Source organism: Phragmites australis, chromosome 10, assembly GCF_958298935.1.
Source record: "Phragmites australis chromosome 10, lpPhrAust1.1, whole genome shotgun sequence".
NCBI lineage: Eukaryota > Viridiplantae > Streptophyta > Magnoliopsida > Poales > Poaceae > Phragmites > Phragmites australis.
Genome location: NC_084930.1, coordinates 34967283 through 34986091, shown reverse-complemented (window position 1 = coordinate 34986091; position 18809 = coordinate 34967283). Strand labels below are relative to the sequence as shown.

The window sequence follows — 18809 nt, the reverse complement described above, 5'->3', positions numbered from 1 at the left end:
TCTCATTTGGGGAAGGGAGGAAGAGGAGAAGGGTGGTGGAGCTCACCAGCGGCGGGCTTCACTGTGGTGGTGGCGGTGGTACTTTGCTCGGGTGGAGGTGAGGGAGAGAGGTGGTGGTGTGGTGTGGAGAGGAGCGGGGGAGGGGGCAGTGGAGAGGAGAGGTGGTGCTGTGCGGTGTGGAAGAGAGCGGGAAAAAGGGCATTGTTCATGTTATAGGTGGTGACGGTATGGGTACGGTGGCGCTGCGGGGCACGGGGCTTAAGGGAGTGGCGCTGGGAGTGAGGATGGCTGCAGAACAAAGAGCGGCGTCGGGTCACATGGATGGGAGAGGGAGAGAGATAGAGATTTCAAGATTTTTTTTCTGAGAAAACACGAGTGCAACATTAAAGCCTATTCTTAAAAAAGAAGAAAGAAGAAAGTATAGGTTTTCACCCCCAAACTCCAGAAAGGTGGTTTTCTCACCAGCTAATGTGGTGTGGATCCCACCTGTCAGAATCCATCCACCTCACTTGTTCGGAGTTGCCAGCCTCTAATGTGCATGTTTCCTTGTCCCTCTTTCTTGTTGATATATGATATCCATGTCGCCGGCCAGGCCTCTACCTCTCTTTCTTGCCGGCCGGAGCTCTCCCAGCAATCCCAAACTCTCCCTCTCGATCTTGTCTCTCTTCCTGCAGCGCGGCTGTCCCGGAGTTGGACCGTACGTCGTCATTGCCACGCTCTCAGCCTCCGTCAGCTCGGGTTACGCCTCCGCAACATATATAATTCTTCGAGCAATAGCTGATTGGCGTCGATAACAGGAGGCAATATAATTCGGATCGGAGGAGACTAGCAAGATCCAAGTGATGTGGAACCACTTGTCGATCAGCTAAAACCACTTTGGAATGGTATAGGGGCCGGGCTAAAGCTCACGGTTTTGAGAAAAGATGTAAGGCTTGGCATGCATATATTATACATATATATTATATTAAGGTGTTGCCAAATGATGGGTAGCAAGGCCGGTGTTGCGCGGTCTGGCGTCGATCCATCGTCGGGATCGGCGGTTGCCAACCGCCATGGAATGACTCGCTCTCTCCCCCGGCCCGATCCATTGCTGCTGCTGCTGCTGCTTATTCATCTTCGATCGCCGTGCCGCGGCCACCATCCGTACGTCGTCGCCGATCACCTGCCAGCCATCTAGGTACGTACATGCATGCAGGAGGGATCATCGACGTACGCAACGGCATGGCGGCGGACAAGCCGCCCCTCTACGCCTGCCACTTGTGCGCCGCGCGCCGTGCCGTCGTCTTCTGCCCCGTCGACGCCGCCAGGCTGTGCATGCAATGCGACGCAGCCGTGCACCACGACGTCAGCACCCTAGCGGGGCTCCACCGGCGCGCCTCGCTATGCGACGCCACCGCCTCGCTCTGCGCCGAGTGCGCAGACCGCGTCGCGCCCCCCGGCACCCGCACCTGCATCACCCAGTACACTGGCTGCCCCGGGCCCGCCGACATGGTGCGCCTCCTCTCCGTCGAGGCGCCGCAGCCGCAGGAGGACGCCTGGCTGGCAGACAAGCTGCCACACCTCTTGGACGACGACATGGTGCCTCAGGTCTGAATATCATCTCACGACCTAGCTAGCTTAATAGTGTGATCTGATAATATTCTTACATACTAATCTCTCCTTTCAAACTTAAAATAAAGTGGTATTTTTATTAAGGGTGATCCTGTTCTTCAGATGTCTGATTTTTTTTTTAAAAAAAAATTGTCGACAATCATGGACAGTTGGATAGAGATCGAGGGGTTAAGGTGTCATCTCCAACCCCCCGCAGCTTTCTCTCACACGCGACAAGCTCGACGCCGACACTCGTCTCGCTCTCGCGCGCTAACCACTCCATTTTCGCGCTCCCTGCTGTCAACCCCGCCCACGGCCTGCCTACCGTCCTCTAAATCCAGCACCCAAAAAACTCCTCTCCTCTAATTCAATGACAGTGTGTTCACCTAAGTGTCTGAAATCTTTCATAAATTTTAGACGTATGAGATATAGGAAGTGTGTTTTATTAAATCCTGGATAATATTTTTTTTTTCAAGAGCAAGTGACCGCGGTACGTGCATGGATAATTTCTGTTTGCATGCATATCCAAATATCAGTGCAACGCCGGTCATCTCATGGGCAATGGGCTTCTGTGCAACGCCGACGCAGGCGGGACGAGTTGCGGCGGTATATCAGCAGGAGTCACAAAAGGGTGCGATGCAGCCAAGCTTGACAAGTTGTTGGCGGATGATGACTGGGCCTGCCAGACTCCGACTCCGGCTATATCAGCATCCACTGTGATCGAGGCTTTAGAGGTGCTGATTATTATATATGGTCGGGCTTAGATTAGAGACAGTACGTATAGTAGTTATATAGATCGATCAGCTGCATGAGATATATAGTTGATGCATGTCTGCATTCACAGGCATCTTCTTTTTGCCATCCCCAGCCCTTGCCATCATCGTGTGAGCCTCATCCGGTGATGGCATCTGCTCTCCTGCAGTCCATACAGAGCAACACCGATCACCTGTTGCTTCAAGGCAGCAATGGCGCTGGCTTCCCTTTCAGCTCCAGCGTGCCAAGCTCGCTGCCGGGGAGCGGCATTGGCGATTTCCAGGACGACGTCAAGCCGCCGCAGACGATGGTCGCAGACAAACCGCCCCAAGATCCGAGCGCCATAACCAAGAAGCCGAGCCAAACTCAGATACAACGAGAAGAAGAAAAACAGAAGAAAACCGTTGTTGATGGTCTTATGCCCTCGGTTGACTTGGCTCAATGGCCGACTGCGCGTTTGTTTGGCTTGCTCACTTGCTGCCTGCGCCTTGGTTCGCTACCTGCACGGCTGAATGCATGCCTAAAATTTTGACAAGACTTTGCCATATTTTATATGGATCAAGCACTTATACATGCAGTTTAACTAACATCACATGTGACGGCATACATACAAAAGTATATTGCCATATATACTACCATAAAATCAATAAAAGAAGATGAAGTGTTACAGACGGTTTCTTAGGATCCATCATTAACAAGATATTCACAGATGGTTGTTAAGACGAACGTGTCTGTAATATGATCGTTATCCGGATGTGTCAGAACTCACATACAAGCGTATACTGCGCTATGTTGCAAGGACAAGAATATTGGGTGTTCTCTACACGGTCGGGAAGAAGAAGAGCGTGTGGCCATATTTGTTGGGCTATAGTGATAGTGACATGGCCGGTGACATCGATGATAGGAAGAGCACCTCCGGGATGATCTTCTTCCTTGATGGCAACCCCATCACGTGGCAGTCGTCCAAGCAGAAGGTGGTGGCATTGTCGTCCTCCACGGCGTGCCAGGGCGTTCGGCTGGCACGGCTTCTGAGTGATATGCTTAGCTTAGAGCCCAGTGTGTCAGTCCTGAAGGTAGACAACAAGTCCACAATCTTGTTAATCAAGAACCTAGTGCATCATGACCGGAGCAAGCACATCGACACAAAGTTTCACTTCATCCGGGAGTGTGCAGGAAAAGGGTCAGATCGATGTTGAGTTTGTCGGAACAGCTGAGCAGCTTGGTGATATTCTCACAAAGTCCCTTGGTCGCGTCAAGTTTCAATAACCCGTGCGAAGATTGGCATCATCAACATTAAAGAACTGCATCAGGATTAAGGGGTGACCTGTTGAGCTAATCCTATCGCATGCATGGTAGTGAATTAGCAATAAAGCCTAGCATTAATTCCTTTGATTAGAGACATAATGTATTGCATGGCCGTTTTCATTTGCATGTGCATGTCGGTTATTTTCTATATTAGGCTGAGTTAATTTCTGCATGAATGTTACCATTTGTAATTAGCTCTTAAGAGCTAATGTAATTGCATTTTACTTCTAGCAATATAAAATCAAAAAACACTGCAAGCAGTTCAGCGCAGCATAAAAACTTCTGCGTGTTCTCGTGTGTGTTTTGCTCGTGTTTGTGTGTGTTAGGCTCGAGATTTCCAACAGACAAGACAAAATTTAACATGTGGAAAGTACGTGCGGAGGTTGCGGGCGCGCGGGGTGGTGAAGGACGTACCGGAGAGCTGCTCAGCATAGAGTCCCAGTGGGCACACCGGCGAGCTGTTCTGCCCGGGACGGCCTCCGACGAGAAGGTGTTGCCCAGCCCCGGCAGGTAGCGTAGGTCCTGCGCCGCCGTCTGAGCAGCCTCCTCGTCCATGGCCATCGCTGATTGCAAAGGAGAGGAGGAGAGACGAGCGGGGACAGACAAGCGACTGTCTTGCTTCCTGCTGCTGCTGCTGCTGCTATGCTGACTTGAGCAGCGACGTTACATGTTTATCCTCATCTGGACCGTCCGATCACGCAACCAGTGACCAAGACCCACTGATTGAATAGCTGTTGTTGCTTCTCCAGCATTCCTTCCATTTCACCATCCAGACAATACTCTCCTGGAAGAAATATCCAATTGTAGCTAAAATGACGAAAGAGGATCAGCAAACTCTTAACATGCTACTTGCATTTTACAGAAAATGCAGCTTCTCTGCTTCCATCCTACTACTCCCATGGCCATGGTTACACGCCTCATGTCACTTCCGAAAATAAACAGAAACTCACCAAACTAGAGCACAGCGACTCTGTTGACTCTATATCTATGTTTTTTTTTCAAAAGAGTAAGACCTCGGCTTATATTGAAAGGTATCTGAAAAAGATATCGCAGAAACAAAAGAAGAAGCTGGGGACTCCAACTTGCCATTCTTTATGTTGGCAACCTGTCTTGAAGCTCAGCAAAAGAACACCTCCAAATACCTGCAAGAACCATTGCCACCGCAAAGTCACCCAGTTCCCTGTCAATGCAGATGAAAAAGTCGTATAGTGTGTAGAAAATCACTACAATGCACTATATCGAATGAAACTCTGAATAGTTCCCAAGTATCATTACACGCGACTTCTCTAGAAGATTCCCAAGTATGCATTGCATTCTTGTTTTCAACACAGGGAAACAATACCAGTTTGATACATCTGCATTTGCTTCTTGCGAGCTCACACAAAGTAACCCCAGAATAACTAGTCCTCACCTAACAAGCACCAAGGCACCTTTGCAACTTCATGGGTTTGGCAGGGCACCGCATTTTTCTCATTGGCCCGCTAGCCCTGCTCATTCACTTGCATATATATACACACACACACACACACATGGGAGTTGACCTGCTACTGCAGTTTATAGCGTTGTACTAGCATACATGCATCCATAGCTGAAAAAACTAGCCTGACTTCCCTTGTGAAGCCTGGGTTCTATTCCTGTCATACGCATCGGCCGACAAAAGCCATGAGGGGTTTTCAACTACTTTTTGTAGTGGCATTGCTTATTGGGGAGTTGCACTACGCAAGAACAGCAGCACCAGCAGATGCGCCGGAGGCACAACCACAATCTCCCGAACCACCAGCAGATCAGCAAACCCCACCACAGGCACCGGGGCCAACGCCGCCGCCACGGCGACGAGGATCGCCACATCGACGACCACCACCACCACCACCGTCAAAGCAGGATCCAGCACCGCCGCGGTTGGTTGTACCACCACAGGAGCCTGGGGTGGCAGCACCAGCACCACCTGGAATGATCAACCGCACTATGGGCTGTACTACTCTTCTTGTACTCGGGGACTCAACAGTGGACCCTGGAAACAACAACCATCTCTCTACGACAGCCAGGGCAAATTTCTTGCCCTACGGCTTGAACTTCTTCGGCCGGAGGCCGACCGGCAGATTCTCCAATGGACGGTTAGCCACAGATATGTTAGGTAACAAGAGAAATTTCTGTACCGCCTCTTGCTTACGATACTATCTCTCTGTTTCGCAGCATGTTTCAAATATGCATAATGGTAGAATAAATACAACCACAGAACAGATGCAGTAGGTGCCTTTCAAAAAAGTACATATGCAGTCAGACAACAGATTAATGGTAGAAGTCTAGGATTAATGTAGCAGGCCATGAGTGGTTTTCCTACCAAATCATACAGTCATTCCCTCCTTTGGATACATGATAGTAATGGAATTTATGCTTTACCATAGACAAAGAAGAATATTGATACCATGTCAATGGGAAAATATATATTGTCCTTTCAAGGTGGCCGATGTTTAGGACACTTACTGACAGCTTTGTTGTTATGCAGCGGAGAGGCTAGGTATAGGAAGGACCGTTCCAGGCTTTTATGACCCAAATTTGAGGCTGGTCCAGCTCAGTAGGGGTGTGAGCTTTGCATCAGGAGGTTCTGGATACGACGACAGCACTGCCAACAGATTAGTATGTTATCAGCATATGCTGTAAATATTTTCCATTAGTCCACCGCATGGCGACTAGACAGTGACTTCAGTTAATTAGTAAAACACAAAGGACCATATGTGTGATCATTGACACATATAAATCTTATCTCAGTAGAGTTTAGCTCACAGAGCAGACTATAATACCACGATTTGTCCAGCCCATGAATTTTCTTTGTTTAGTGTCAGGACCAATATGACCTCTTCAATGAAACTAATGATGCAAATGCAACAAGACCCATCTGAAAAGAAAAAAAAAAGATATTTGGACCAAGTACTCTTTGTAGAGTAAAACATAGGATAGTTATTTTATTCTTTTCACTGGTAAATCTATGATATAGTTTGAGGATCAAAGAGAAATTGAGCTATTCAAGTATTATTACACTTAGATACAGTAAGTGAGGTAATGAGAGCAGATTTTCTTAGATGGTTAAGTTATGCATTGTAACGTGTCCAGGTTTAATTTGAGGGTATGAACAACTAACCAGCTAAGCTTGTTGCTTATAGAATGTGGTATCATTCACCGCACAACTGCACAATCTTTTCCGTTACAAGCTACTCATCCGAACATTGCTCGGACCAAGAAGAGCAGAGCGACTTGTTAACAGGGCTACCTTCGTCATAAGCACTGGTACCAATGATATGCTTAATATCTATCTTGCATCAAATCGCTCGACTGCAATTAGTACGGCCGTGTACGAGAATTACCTGATAGCACGTGTTGCTAATTATACCCAGGTACGCATTTCCCTTGCGAAACTAGCTTATCTGACTGACATGCGTTTCTGTGGATAACTCTGGTGATCTGGTCTGTGTTATAATTTCTAGGTCATGAGAATGCTTGGAGGGAGGAGATTTGTCTTTGTTGGACTGCCACCATTGGGTTGTTTACCAATTGTCCGAACATTTCTGGGCACGGGATCAGATAGATGCGACGACAACTTAAATCAGCTTGCGACTTCATTCAACTCGAAGCTAGTTCAGCTATTGAATTTTATAAATTATCAAAACCAGATAAAAACTTGTTACATAGACACGTATACAATCATCCATGACGCAACAGTGGATCCTAAGAACTTTGGTATGCAACGCTACAGTTAGTTGATGATATTGATATGATTGGCGTAGATGTTTTGTGGCTAATAAATTTGCTTGTGGTTTGGAACGGTAGGCCTATCAGAGGTATCAAGAGGGTGCTGCGGATCGGGGGTCATTGAAGTTGGGCAAACATGCCGAGGGCGAAGAACGTGTGGAGATCCTACCAAGTACTTATACTGGGATGCTGTCCATCCAACAGAGAGAACCAACCAACTTATCACAAATGTGATGATGGATTCTATTAGACAACTCTATAACTAAGCTAGGCCTATAAGATAGGGTTATGATCTGGAGCCTGGATGTCAAAGGAACACTTGTATCAGAGTCATGTAATAGAATTATAGGCCAGATGAGATGTAATAGAATTAATCTAGTTGAATTTGGAGAAACGTGCGTTGCTATCTACGGAACTGCATCAGACAAGAAAATGCAAATGTATTTGCATTGGTTCCCTGACAAAAATAAATAAATACTACATCAGCCTTGCCATCTTGATGCACATGGAGTTCTGATTCTTATGTTACTTGAGCAGGTAAAAGAAAGGCAATTACATCCATGGTGATGGCTGTGTGTGCGCATTCGATAGGATCATCCACCGAAGAGCATCTAGGTTCTAGTTTAACTGCAGCCGAGGAGTTTAATCATGGCTGACACCACACCAATCACCATGTATTCTTCATTCAACTAACACTACTACTAGTATAGATAAGGGATAGATGTGATTTCGCTATTTCCCTTCCAACGCGGATGCACTTCTCTCTCTGCTTTATGCTTATTACTAGTTAGGATGGTGGATAGCTCCTACAGTACATATTCAGCTGAATAATTGATTCATTCACCTCAACACTCAGGCGGGCCTGCCTTTAGTTTCTGTCTCAGTATGTATAATAAACAGCAGATTTTTCTCTAGTAGGAGTATTTGGCTACTGCAATCAAATCACAACGTGCCAACAACAAACTTGTCATTTACACCTTTTCTATTTCTTCACTCTCAAGCAATGGCAAACAACCGGATGGCAAGCAAATAATCTCCTGATCCAGATAGGATTTCATGGGCAATGAGCAAGCTGTTGTAACAAACACAGAGCAGAAAAAAAAAAGTTGATCAACACCAAACCATCGCCAACTTATGATCCAACTTCATGACAATAACAGGGGCAAGTTCAACGGAATAGGCTGCCCAATAACTAAATCACCGCCGGCAACATAACATGAAACCGAGGCCAGGCCTTGCAGAAACCATCCGTCGCACCTGCTGTACATAACCTGCTTCTTCAACTCTTAAACTTCCAATAGCCTTCCACGATAAAATCAAGGACCCTACTGCTGCTACTGCCTTCCTTAAAATCTATATGTCCACAGCTGGAGTTCACTAAAGCCAAGGCATCACTCAATCCTCTTCCTCCACCACGTCCACCAGCTCGTACTCCAGCAGTGACATGTTGTTGTCTTCCTTCACTTGGAAATCCGCATCCTCCGTCACCTCAATCCGCCCCCACTTGTCAACCGCCAGCCTCATTGTCCCCTTGAACATGTCAATCTTGGCGTTGCGGAAGATCACCGTGGTGCCAGGCTCCACCAGGTCGACTGACCACAAGGCAAAGGTAAGATTAATGTCACTGACGTTGTACAGCAACTTGTAACAAACAGTGATGATTGTGAGGAGAGAAAAAACAAGCTATTTAACACAAAAGCATAAGCGAGCTTTTGTGATTCTGTGCAGGTATATACACAAATAGACATGGAAATCAGGGAATTGAACCATTAATAATAGTATGTGCAACATGAGACCATGGTATGTGGAAATTAGAGACGGTTGTCGTGCATGGGATATGTTTCCATGTAAAGACGCAACAAGTGCACATCACTTTTGCAGTCAGCGGCTTCTGTATAATAACTTCAGAAGCAAGTCTTATAATCCTCCTTCATAATCTATCAAACAAGTGTGGCGGACTACAGAAGCGCTTAACCATCCGCAATTCATTGCAATTGCCTTAAGCATAGATATTCAAGAATTTCCATGCTTGAACGCAAGTGAAACTGTCCGTTACATGCCACTTTAGGTAACTTATGAGATATTTTTCGCATAGAGACAAATTAATCTTCCAGATACCCTTGTGGGCAACTATACCATGCGACTCTGCAAACAATATTGGAGGAAACCCAGTGCAAACTACAGCCATTATAATTGCACACCCAAAAAGTAATGAGTCAAGTAATAGCACATAGCACAATGATCCGATAAGCATGCGACAACCAAGTCTCATAATCAAAGAGCGCAGAAACTATGACGTATATCTAACAAATGCAGGTGGCAGGTGGCAACAGTTGCAATAGGGGTATCAGAAAGATGAATGCCAGATCCGCAGCCAAGACCAACGAGTGAGTATGCCCAAACGAAAATCACGACTGATGATTTGAGCGGTTATCTGTTGAAATCAGGGCAAGAGACGTACCCTGCTGGTTGCGCGCGGTGACGAGGACGGTGCCGGTGTGGTCGCCGACGAGGCACTCGGCGACGCGGGTGCGGCCGAGGTGCGGGGAGGCCTTGTCGAGGACGGTGCGGGCGGAGAGGACGCGCGCGGTGAGGGTGTGGCCGTGCGTCTGGGGGCGCAGCTGGTCGATGGTGGTGAAGACGGGCTTGCGCAGGGGCGCCGGGGCGCGAGGCTTGGCGGCGTCGAGGGGGACGGGGCCGCGGCGCACGTAGCCGGTGGGGGGACCGCGGCGGTAGGGGGGGCGCCTTGTCGTCGACATCGGCGAAGGGGTGGTGGATCCTAAACCCTAGCGGCGGCGGCGGCGGCGGCAGTTGATGGCGAGAGAAGCAAGTGGAGTAGACGCGTTGAAGGCGAAGGGTTGGCTGGCATGCGGGCCCGGATGGTCAGCCGGCTCTGGGCTCCACGGCCATCCTATTGGGCCTCACGCGCGCCAGTTGCAGTGGTCCATACATACATACATACCTGGGCTGGGCTGGGCTGGACTGCTGCCACCACTAACCTAATCTGTAGTCACATTCTTCAAGTTCATCAAAAACTTCAGAGAGGAACGAGCACTGTATTTTCTTCATTTTATTCATTTTCTGATTCTTTTTTTTCATTTTTATTTTCTTTATTTTCTCTCATCTTCAACATATTTCCTTCGATGAGAATCGCGAAGGGAAATGAGAAAGAATCCCGTCCTGAAGGGAATAACCTTGAGAATCCCTTCGTGACAGGAACCGTAAAAGGAAACTGTTGGAGCGCTGAAGGAAACGAAAATCCCTTCATGACGGGAATTTGAGTCGTGAAATGATTCCCTTGGGCATAATCTTAAGTCGGTTGGTCTGGTTCCCCGTGGTGGAATGGTCGGTTGTAGGTTTGATCTCTGGTCTCGATCTCATTAGATGGTGCGGTTTGTGTGAATTCATAGGGAACAAAAAGAAATTACGTGGTTTTGAGATGAGCCCATCTTATCTTTACTAAAAAGAGATAGAGATCTGGCTCATCTCATGTTTACTAAAAGAGATAGAGGTCTTTTTATTAATATTTTTGAATCAAAATCGAATGTTTGGTGTATCGATGGAATGCATCCCACATGGGCACATGAGCGAGTGAACGGTGGCAACGTGAAACACTCACGCCTACGCTGACATCGTCTTGTCCAGCTAGGAGTCCGCACGTGTTGGCCTTGATCTCTTTCCTGGCCGGAGAAGTACTACTCCATCCATCATAGCATAGCCTGATAGTGATACCATCTCTTTTCTTTTCTTCGTGTTCCACACGTGCCGCCTTTTATAACCTATCTGTATGCGGTTTGAGAAATCATCTTTGGGCTTTCTTTGATCGTTATTTATTTGTTTGGTTTGAGAAATATAATTGATTGATCCTTCATCAGAGAACGCTTTTCTATTCCTGTCTATATTTAGCAAATAGCTAAGTTTTCTCTCGTCTCCATCTCTACGAGAAATTTTGTGAAAATTGGATCCTTAATGTGGATGTAAAAATTAAATTATAGTTGATTATTTTTATATATTAATAATATGTTCGTAATATAAATAAATAATTTATTGATGTATAAAGAGTAATTAATACAAAATAGGTTAAATAAATTCACGGGAGATCAAATCTTCTTATATCCATTCTTTAATAAAAGAATTCTCCGCGGATTGCCACTCCTAGATGTGCCGTCCAATGTACCGTACTAGAATGAATTAATTCTCAAACCAAACACCTGTTTAGAGTACTACTAGTTAAAAGGGTTTAGGGAAAATCCATTAGTTGATGATGAATAAAGGTCCACCAATATCGACAGCGTTAATTACCCTATCAATGAGACAATGACAACTGATTTTCTCCTTCTTCTTCTAATAAAAATATAATATAATTATTTGTACTCCACTAGTACTAGTACTGTTTACAACTGCATCACTTATTTTAGATTATTATTATATTACAGTACTATACGCCACATGTTTGATGTGGGTCAAAAACAAATTATTAGTAGTATGAATATACTAGTACTAGTAGGAAAAGAAAAGACAGGCACGGATCCAAGAAAAGACGGATCGGATCGGATCGGATCGTCTGTCTGAAACCACCACCACGGCGCGGCGCCGTCCTCTTCTTCGTCTTCCACATCGCAATTCTCGCCTATTTATTGGATTCAGCCTGCCAGATCAAGCACAGCGCACGACTTGAAACAAAGGCAGGCTTTGAGGAGGGATTCGAGGCGATGGCGATGGATGCTGCGGAGGTGGACCACCTCGCCGCCGAGAGGGCCACCGCGCAGTTCGACGTCGAACAGATGAAGGTCGCATGGGCCGGCTCCCGCCACGCCGTCGACGTCGCCGACCGCATGGCCAGACTCGTCGCATCCGACCCAGTAATTACTAACTACTCCAGTTGCTCCCGACCCTCTGCTTCCCCAATTCCCAATCCAGTCACGGATCTCTCTCCCCCTTGCACCAAATTCCGTTCAGATGTGCCTCCTCCTCCTCCTCCTCCTTACTTGCTAGGCTGCTGCATCTAGCTACTTGAGTAGTAAATCGGATCCTTCACTTGCTGGGGATTCCGTGCTTCGCTGCTACTTGACCTCTATTTTGCTTTTCAGCTCCGGATTATGCATCTACTGCTGGATGAATGATTCGATTCCAACCTTTTTTAAGCCAAATAAAAAAAAGACTTTTACATCTGATTTCGTATATTCGCTTTGTGCAAACGGAAAAAAATAATAGTTTTTTACCTTTCGACAGCGTACAAGACTTGTCTGTAGCTTAGCCGCCTGATTTGGCAAAACCAGCAGCCACTTAACACGGCTTACCACCTTCGGCTTTGAACGCTTCACCTCACCTTTTTCCTTACATTATGATTTAGTATGCTAAGCTCCACCGCTGCCTGCTACCTTTTTTAGTGTTTCCCTCTGTTTGGCTTGGTCGCCTCACGATGGTGACCCAAAGTTTTAAACTTTTCTTCGCTCAACAGTAATGTCTTAGAGGGTATTCTATGATCGCTTTCTAGTTTCAAACTCCGTTCCATATGTGTGCAACAGCAAGTCCATGCTTTGTCCAGAGAACTCCTTTTTCCATTGTACAAATTGACATTGAGCTAGACACACACCCGGCCATTGATTGTGCAATGTATGTGCCCAAGACAAGCTGTTGCATTGAGCTGTATTGTTTGAGATTACAATTGTTAAACTCCTCTTCCGGAATGGTCAACTTACCTATACTCCTGTGCAATATAGGTGTTCCGCAAGGATAACAGGACCATGCTCTCCAGGAAGGATTTGTTCAAGGACACACTACAAAAGGCCGCCCATGCGTGGAAGCGCATCATCGAACTACGTCTTACAGGTTCCATGGATTTCCAATAGTAACCTAAGTTCTGTGAGTCATTGTACAGCAGTCTTAACTCATGTACTGTCTTATTTTGATGTGAACTAACAGAAGAGGAAGCAAGTTTGCTGAGGCTATATGTCGACCAGCCTGGTTATGTTGATCTGCATTGGGTATTCCTATCAACTCTTTATTTCATCAATATATGTGCTGATCATACCACGATCAAGTCTTCTTGTGTGCGTTGTGTGCTAAGGGTCTTCTGGAGTTAGTGCTACACTATGCTCGGCATACTACACTTCATATTGTTCTTGGGTTTCTGTACAAACCATGACCTTCCCTTTAATGAGAAATAAAAATAAGATGCATATCACACTGAGATAGCTTGCTTTGTGCAAGCTTCATCTGAATCACTTATAAATTTATAATTAGCAGGCTTGAATTCCCATACTAGATAATAAATTGTTCTTCCAAATTGACACCAAGATTGACACAATACTCCTTTGCAGGGCATGTTTGTTCCTGCCATAAAAGGGCAAGGAACTGAAGAGCAGCAGCAGAAGTGGTTACCACTGGCCTACAAGTTCCAAATCATTGGATGCTATGCTCAGACTGAACTTGGTCATGGATCAAATGTTCAGGGCCTTGAAACAACTGCTACGTTTGATCCGAACACTGATGAGTTTGTTATCCACAGCCCAACTCTGACCTCCAGCAAAGTAAAATTTTATAAATCAACTGTTACCATATTGGTTTATTTTAAAACATTAGAAATTTGGCCAAGATCATGTTCCCTAATTCTTTTTTTTATATATATTTTTTTCTCGTGTACAGTGGTGGCCTGGTGGCTTGGGTAAAGCTTCCACTCATGCAGTTGTGTATGCCCGACTGATAACTGAAGGAAAGGACTACGGCATACACGGTAGAGTGTTTTGGTTATTAAGGTGACATTTAAGCGGTTTCTTCTGTTGCATCTCATGTATGCCCGTTTTCCAGGTTTCATTGTGCAACTTCGAAGCTTAGAGGATCACTCACCGCTTCCTGGTGTTACCCTTGGTGATATTGGTGGAAAATTTGGTAGTGGTGCATATAACAGTATGGATAATGGTGTTCTACGATTTGACCATGTGCGCATCCCGAGGGATCAGATGTTGATGAGGTCTGTCCATTGGATTGCCATGCTTTATTCTGGCAGTATTTGGTGTGACCCTCCTCAAACTTGACACGGTTTCTTGCTTTCTAGGCTTTCACAAGTTACGAGGGAGGGGAAATATGTACACTCAGATGTTCCAAAGCAGCTGCTTTATGGAACAATGGTTTTTGTTCGTCAGTCAATTGTTGCAGATGCTTCTAAGGCTTTGTCCCGTGCTGTTTGCATTGCTGTACGATACAGCGCTATCCGAAAGCAGTTTGGCTCTCAAGTTGGTGGCCCTGAGACTCAGGTACTACAATACCAAGCCTTTTCTATCATTATTTATTCATTTTCTCTGTTGAGCTATGAAGTAATTTTCTGAATACGTGCTGCTTTGTAACGCGTCCTTGTTATATGCGGCTGTTCTCCCAATGTCACTACGGAGAACGTGCAACACGAAATCCCTAAAGTGATCCTAGGTTTAAATATCGATTCGTCATGCAGGTAGTTGGTCTACCGAACTTGCACCGTAGTCTAACCCTGCAATTACTGAATCTTTTGGTTTTAATGTAGGGGATTAAATACTTGTAATTATAAAATCCTAAATAATAATTCTACTATTAATTGCTAGAACTAAATAATGCTGAAATTAACAGGATGACAACAATAAATAAAAGTAGGGTAGAGGACACGCCAAAACCACGTAGCTAGTTGGTTGCACAGATCGAGAAATGATCTACATGTTACAGAATAAATAAGATAAAGATTGACCATAGGAATTAAATATGCTTGTCAGATGGGTGGCATACCCTAATCTCCTCTTGCCCTCCGGTCTCTTGTGGCCGGTCATTGGACAAGAACGATCATCCTTCAGTGCACATGACATCGTCGTCATACACATCTATTAAGAGACAGATCCTGGAATAACATCTTACATGCCATGGTTGTACACCATTGATCCCCTGTGGAACTTCTTCGCTGCAGCCAAGTGTAGTCCCTGTCATGGAGCCCCGATCAACAACTTGGTCATCCACGCAGTTGTTGCCTCCCTCTATACCTAAGAGGACTACTCGCTCATCGCAATGAAAATGAAACTCATAATAATAACGGGGAAGATCATCATCAAATAAATGGGACACACAATTAAAGGCAAAGATGAATAACTTTCTTGATGCGATGAATGTTTATACTGAGAAATGATGGAGGAGACCCATTACAATGGATCTAATGGATGAATTATGGTGAAAATGGTGGTGGCTAGGTCTCCTGGTGGCTTTTTGGTGTCTTGAGATAGTTCTGTGGTCACCCCTTTGATGTGGATTGATGCCGTCTTTAAATAACCGCTGGGATAGGGTTTTGTGCTGTCTCTGAAAGTCATTGGACCCCACTGCCTTCACGAAAATTGTTTGGTTTGTGACAAACCCGTGTGTGTGTGTGGGGGGGGGGGGGGTACGGTCAGGCGGGTACTGCACTGCTCCAAACCTTTTGGAGTGTCCAATCAAAGCGTGGCTGGTACAGTTGACTTTGTTTTCACGAGATCTTCGCAAAGATATTCATGAAATCACTAGGAAATATGATGCGTATTTTGGATGCATCAATACACTACTCTACTCAACTAAAAATTAAACTGATCATATGAAAATAACTAATAAATGATAGCTATGCATTAGGCAGGCATCGTAGGGAGTACAAGCATGCTGACTGTTGACATCATGTGATTATATTTATGCTCGTATGCACCTCAAATACCACTTGCAGTTCCATAGAAATGAGCAGCTTAGTTGGTGCTGATTATTTTCCATTTTTATCACACAACTGCGTGGACAAACTATCCATAGGCCTCTTAAGTTTTCAAAGTTTGTGAATTAATTTGTCCACTGTTACTGTGCATACTAGTACAAGGATAATTTCTGCAACTTTTCACTACCAACGACTGTCAGTTAATGTATTCAAACTGGTTACAGGTCCTTAATTACAAGACTCAACAGAGCAGGCTCTTTCCTTTGCTGGCCTCAGCATATGCTTTCAGATTCGTGGGTGATTGGCTCAAGTGGCTGTACACGGATGTTACACAGAAACTGGAAGCCAAGGATTTCTCAACACTGCAAGAAGCTCATGCCTGTACTGCTGGTCTGAAGGCTGTGACAACATCTGCAACAGCTGTACGTGGAATGAATTGATTCAGTAACGCTTTTAGCTGTTAAACATGTTAATGGTTTACTGGTCATACTGAATGGGGTTTATTCATTGGCCCTCTTTGGCTCTGCTGTAGAATTTAGTTTGCTGCCGACTTGAGTTAATAATCTGATTATTCCCCAGTAGTATAAAAGTGGGTTCTAAAAGCCATCAGCCCATCACTCTGCCAGATGGGTGTAAGTTCCCTTCATCACATCCATGTTTCTTAGGTACTCTTTGTGTTATGTCATTCATAAGCTGAGACCACTAGTTACACAGACTTCTATCTGCTATGGTTTAGTCAATTTACTTGTATTACTGAAGCTCTATTGCAATTCTCTGTGCGGTAAATTATGGTCCTATGGTTTAGCTATATGCATGGTCTCTAGTAGGTATACACATCAATAAATTTCACAATTCATTGTTCTAATGGTAATTTTTCTCTGTTATGCAGGATGCAATTGAAGAATGCCGAAAGCTCTGTGGTGGGCATGGTTACCTGAACAGCAGTGGGCTTCCTGAATTGTTTGCTGTCTATGTTCCTGCTTGCACTTATGAAGGAGACAATGTTGTTTTGCTTTTGCAGGTTTGTATGCTATTCCTTAGCTCTGATGATACTAATCAATAGTCATTCTTTTAGCAGCTGTTATTGGTTGAGTACATATTGTATTCCGTCAGAGCCCTTTTTCTTTAGTCTGCTTTCGCTTACCTCAGTTTTGTTCAATGGCGTAGTAATAGCCTTCAGTGTATCTGCAGGTTGCAAGGATTCTAATGAAGACTGTTTCTCAATTGGCTTCTGGAAAACAACCTGTTGGTACAATGGCTTACATGGGTAAAATACAATATTTGATGCAATGCAAATGTGCTGTAAATACAGGTATGTAGTAAGATATTTTGGCTGTCTCATCATGTTATCTCATTCTCCTGTATATTTGATACTTGGTCCAGGCCTCTTGAGGAGGCTATTAACTTGTATTGATGATGATGATGATGATGAACGTTTATATTTCCTGACTCTCAACAGCCGAAGATTGGCTTAATCCTGCTGCCATACAAGAGGTATTTGAAGCTAGGGCTCTTAGGATGGCGGTAAATTGCGCCCAGAACGTAAGCCAAGCGCCAAGCCAAGAAGATGGTTAGTGTTTTGCACATGTTAATTAAGAACCAGCCAGAAGCACATTTTTTTACACAACATTAGCTGCTAAAGTCTCTTTGGAGATTAACTGTGTACTCATGATGATCTCATTCCTTGCAGGTTTCTATGAGCGGTCCCCAGATTTGCTTGAGGCCGCGGTAGCTCACATCCAGTTGATTACTGTAACCAAGTGAGTAATCTTTAACCTTCTTCAGGAAGTGCGTGACATTATTATTATTTTGTCTTGTGTTTTTTTTTTCGAAAAGAGATTCATTTGTTTTTTTTTCTTGCTTGTATGGTGTTAGGTTCATCGAGAAAGTGCAGCAGGACATTCCTGGACATGGAGTAAAGGAGCAACTCCAGAACCTTTGCAATGTTTATGCACTGTTCATTCTCCACAAGCATCTTGGAGACTTCCTGGCGGCTGGTTGCATCACGCCTAAGCAGGGAGCATTGGCAAACGAGCAGCTTGGAAAGCTTTACGCCCAGGTAGGTGTCCATCATATTGTGTATTGTATTGTATTTACCAAGAAGAGTTGACGCTGAAGGCATGGTGTTGTGTTGGATGATGATGCAGGTGCGGCCGAATGCTGTGGCGTTGGTGGATGCCTTCAACTACACGGACCACTACCTGGGGTCGGTTCTTGGGCGGTACGACGGCAACGTGTATCCGGCGCTGTACGAGGAGGCGTGGAAGGACCCTCTGAACGAGACGGTGGTGCCGGAGGGGTACCACGACTACCTCCGCCCCCTCTTGAAGCAGCAGCTCAACCTGTCGAGGCTGTGACCTGTGTCATGTCATTATGCTATCTATGCTGCTCCTCGGAGACTCTCAACCTGAATCTGAATCTGAATCTGAATGAGTGGAATAAGAGAGATTCGATTGGATTCTGGTCAAAGCCAAGACACCTATTCTATACTCCTAGGAGTATATACTCCCACATGTAATATACCGCCTAAACAAACACTTTATACTCTTTTATCATTTTTAGTATACTCTAATACTAATTCTAAGATACTCCAATATGAGTTGTATGAAAAAAAATTTCAATGTTAGCCTTTCATTTTTGCTATATACTCTTTTTTATACATAAAAGAAGTATATACGCAAATTATGATAAAAATCATGGAATTTCATAAAAAATTTTGTGGGATTTC

At 45.0% G+C, this 18809-nt stretch overlaps 3 protein-coding genes and 1 long non-coding RNA gene across 5 annotated transcripts; 2 read left to right on the top strand and 2 right to left on the bottom strand.

The window, feature by feature from the left end:
* The first annotated feature begins 5205 nt into the window (after positions 1-5205).
* LOC133883705 (GDSL esterase/lipase At5g45950-like) lies at positions 5206-7661 on the top strand. The gene is made up of 5 exons (XM_062323123.1): positions 5206-5782; positions 6155-6285; positions 6810-7040; positions 7131-7383; positions 7474-7661. The coding sequence occupies exons 1-5, from the start codon at positions 5311-5313 to the stop codon at positions 7659-7661; spliced, it is 1275 nt and encodes a 424-aa protein (XP_062179107.1). The 5' UTR covers positions 5206-5310.
* A 764-nt stretch (positions 7662-8425) lies between these two features.
* LOC133931048 (uncharacterized protein At4g28440-like) lies at positions 8426-10282 on the bottom strand. The gene is made up of 2 exons (XM_062377879.1): positions 9857-10282; positions 8426-8987 (listed from the first exon to the last, which is right to left on the bottom strand). The coding sequence occupies exons 1-2, from the start codon at positions 10152-10154 to the stop codon at positions 8791-8793; spliced, it is 495 nt and encodes a 164-aa protein (XP_062233863.1). The 5' UTR covers positions 10155-10282; the 3' UTR covers positions 8426-8790.
* A 1661-nt stretch (positions 10283-11943) lies between these two features.
* On the top strand, positions 11944-18809 carry LOC133931044 (peroxisomal acyl-coenzyme A oxidase 1-like). Of its 2 annotated transcripts, XR_009911836.1 has the most exons (15): positions 11944-12257; positions 13119-13227; positions 13321-13382; positions 13719-13928; positions 14044-14131; positions 14206-14368; positions 14453-14651; positions 16306-16503; positions 16971-17102; positions 17273-17393; positions 17541-17651; positions 17772-17841; positions 17957-18140; positions 18229-18532; positions 18668-18809. XR_009911836.1 is itself a non-coding variant. In XM_062377877.1 (14 exons), exons 1-14 carry the CDS (start codon positions 12108-12110, stop codon positions 18436-18438), a joined length of 2007 nt encoding a protein of 668 aa, XP_062233861.1. In that variant the 5' UTR covers positions 11944-12107; the 3' UTR covers positions 18439-18653. The 2 variants fall into 2 exon arrangements, 1 of the variants encoding a protein (XP_062233861.1); XM_062377877.1 differs by lacking the exon at positions 18668-18809 and having other exon boundaries at positions 18229-18653.
* On the bottom strand, positions 12142-12732 carry LOC133931047 (uncharacterized). Its single transcript, XR_009911838.1, has 2 exons — positions 12618-12732; positions 12142-12530 (listed from the first exon to the last, which is right to left on the bottom strand). It is a non-coding gene; the product is annotated as an uncharacterized LOC133931047 (long non-coding RNA).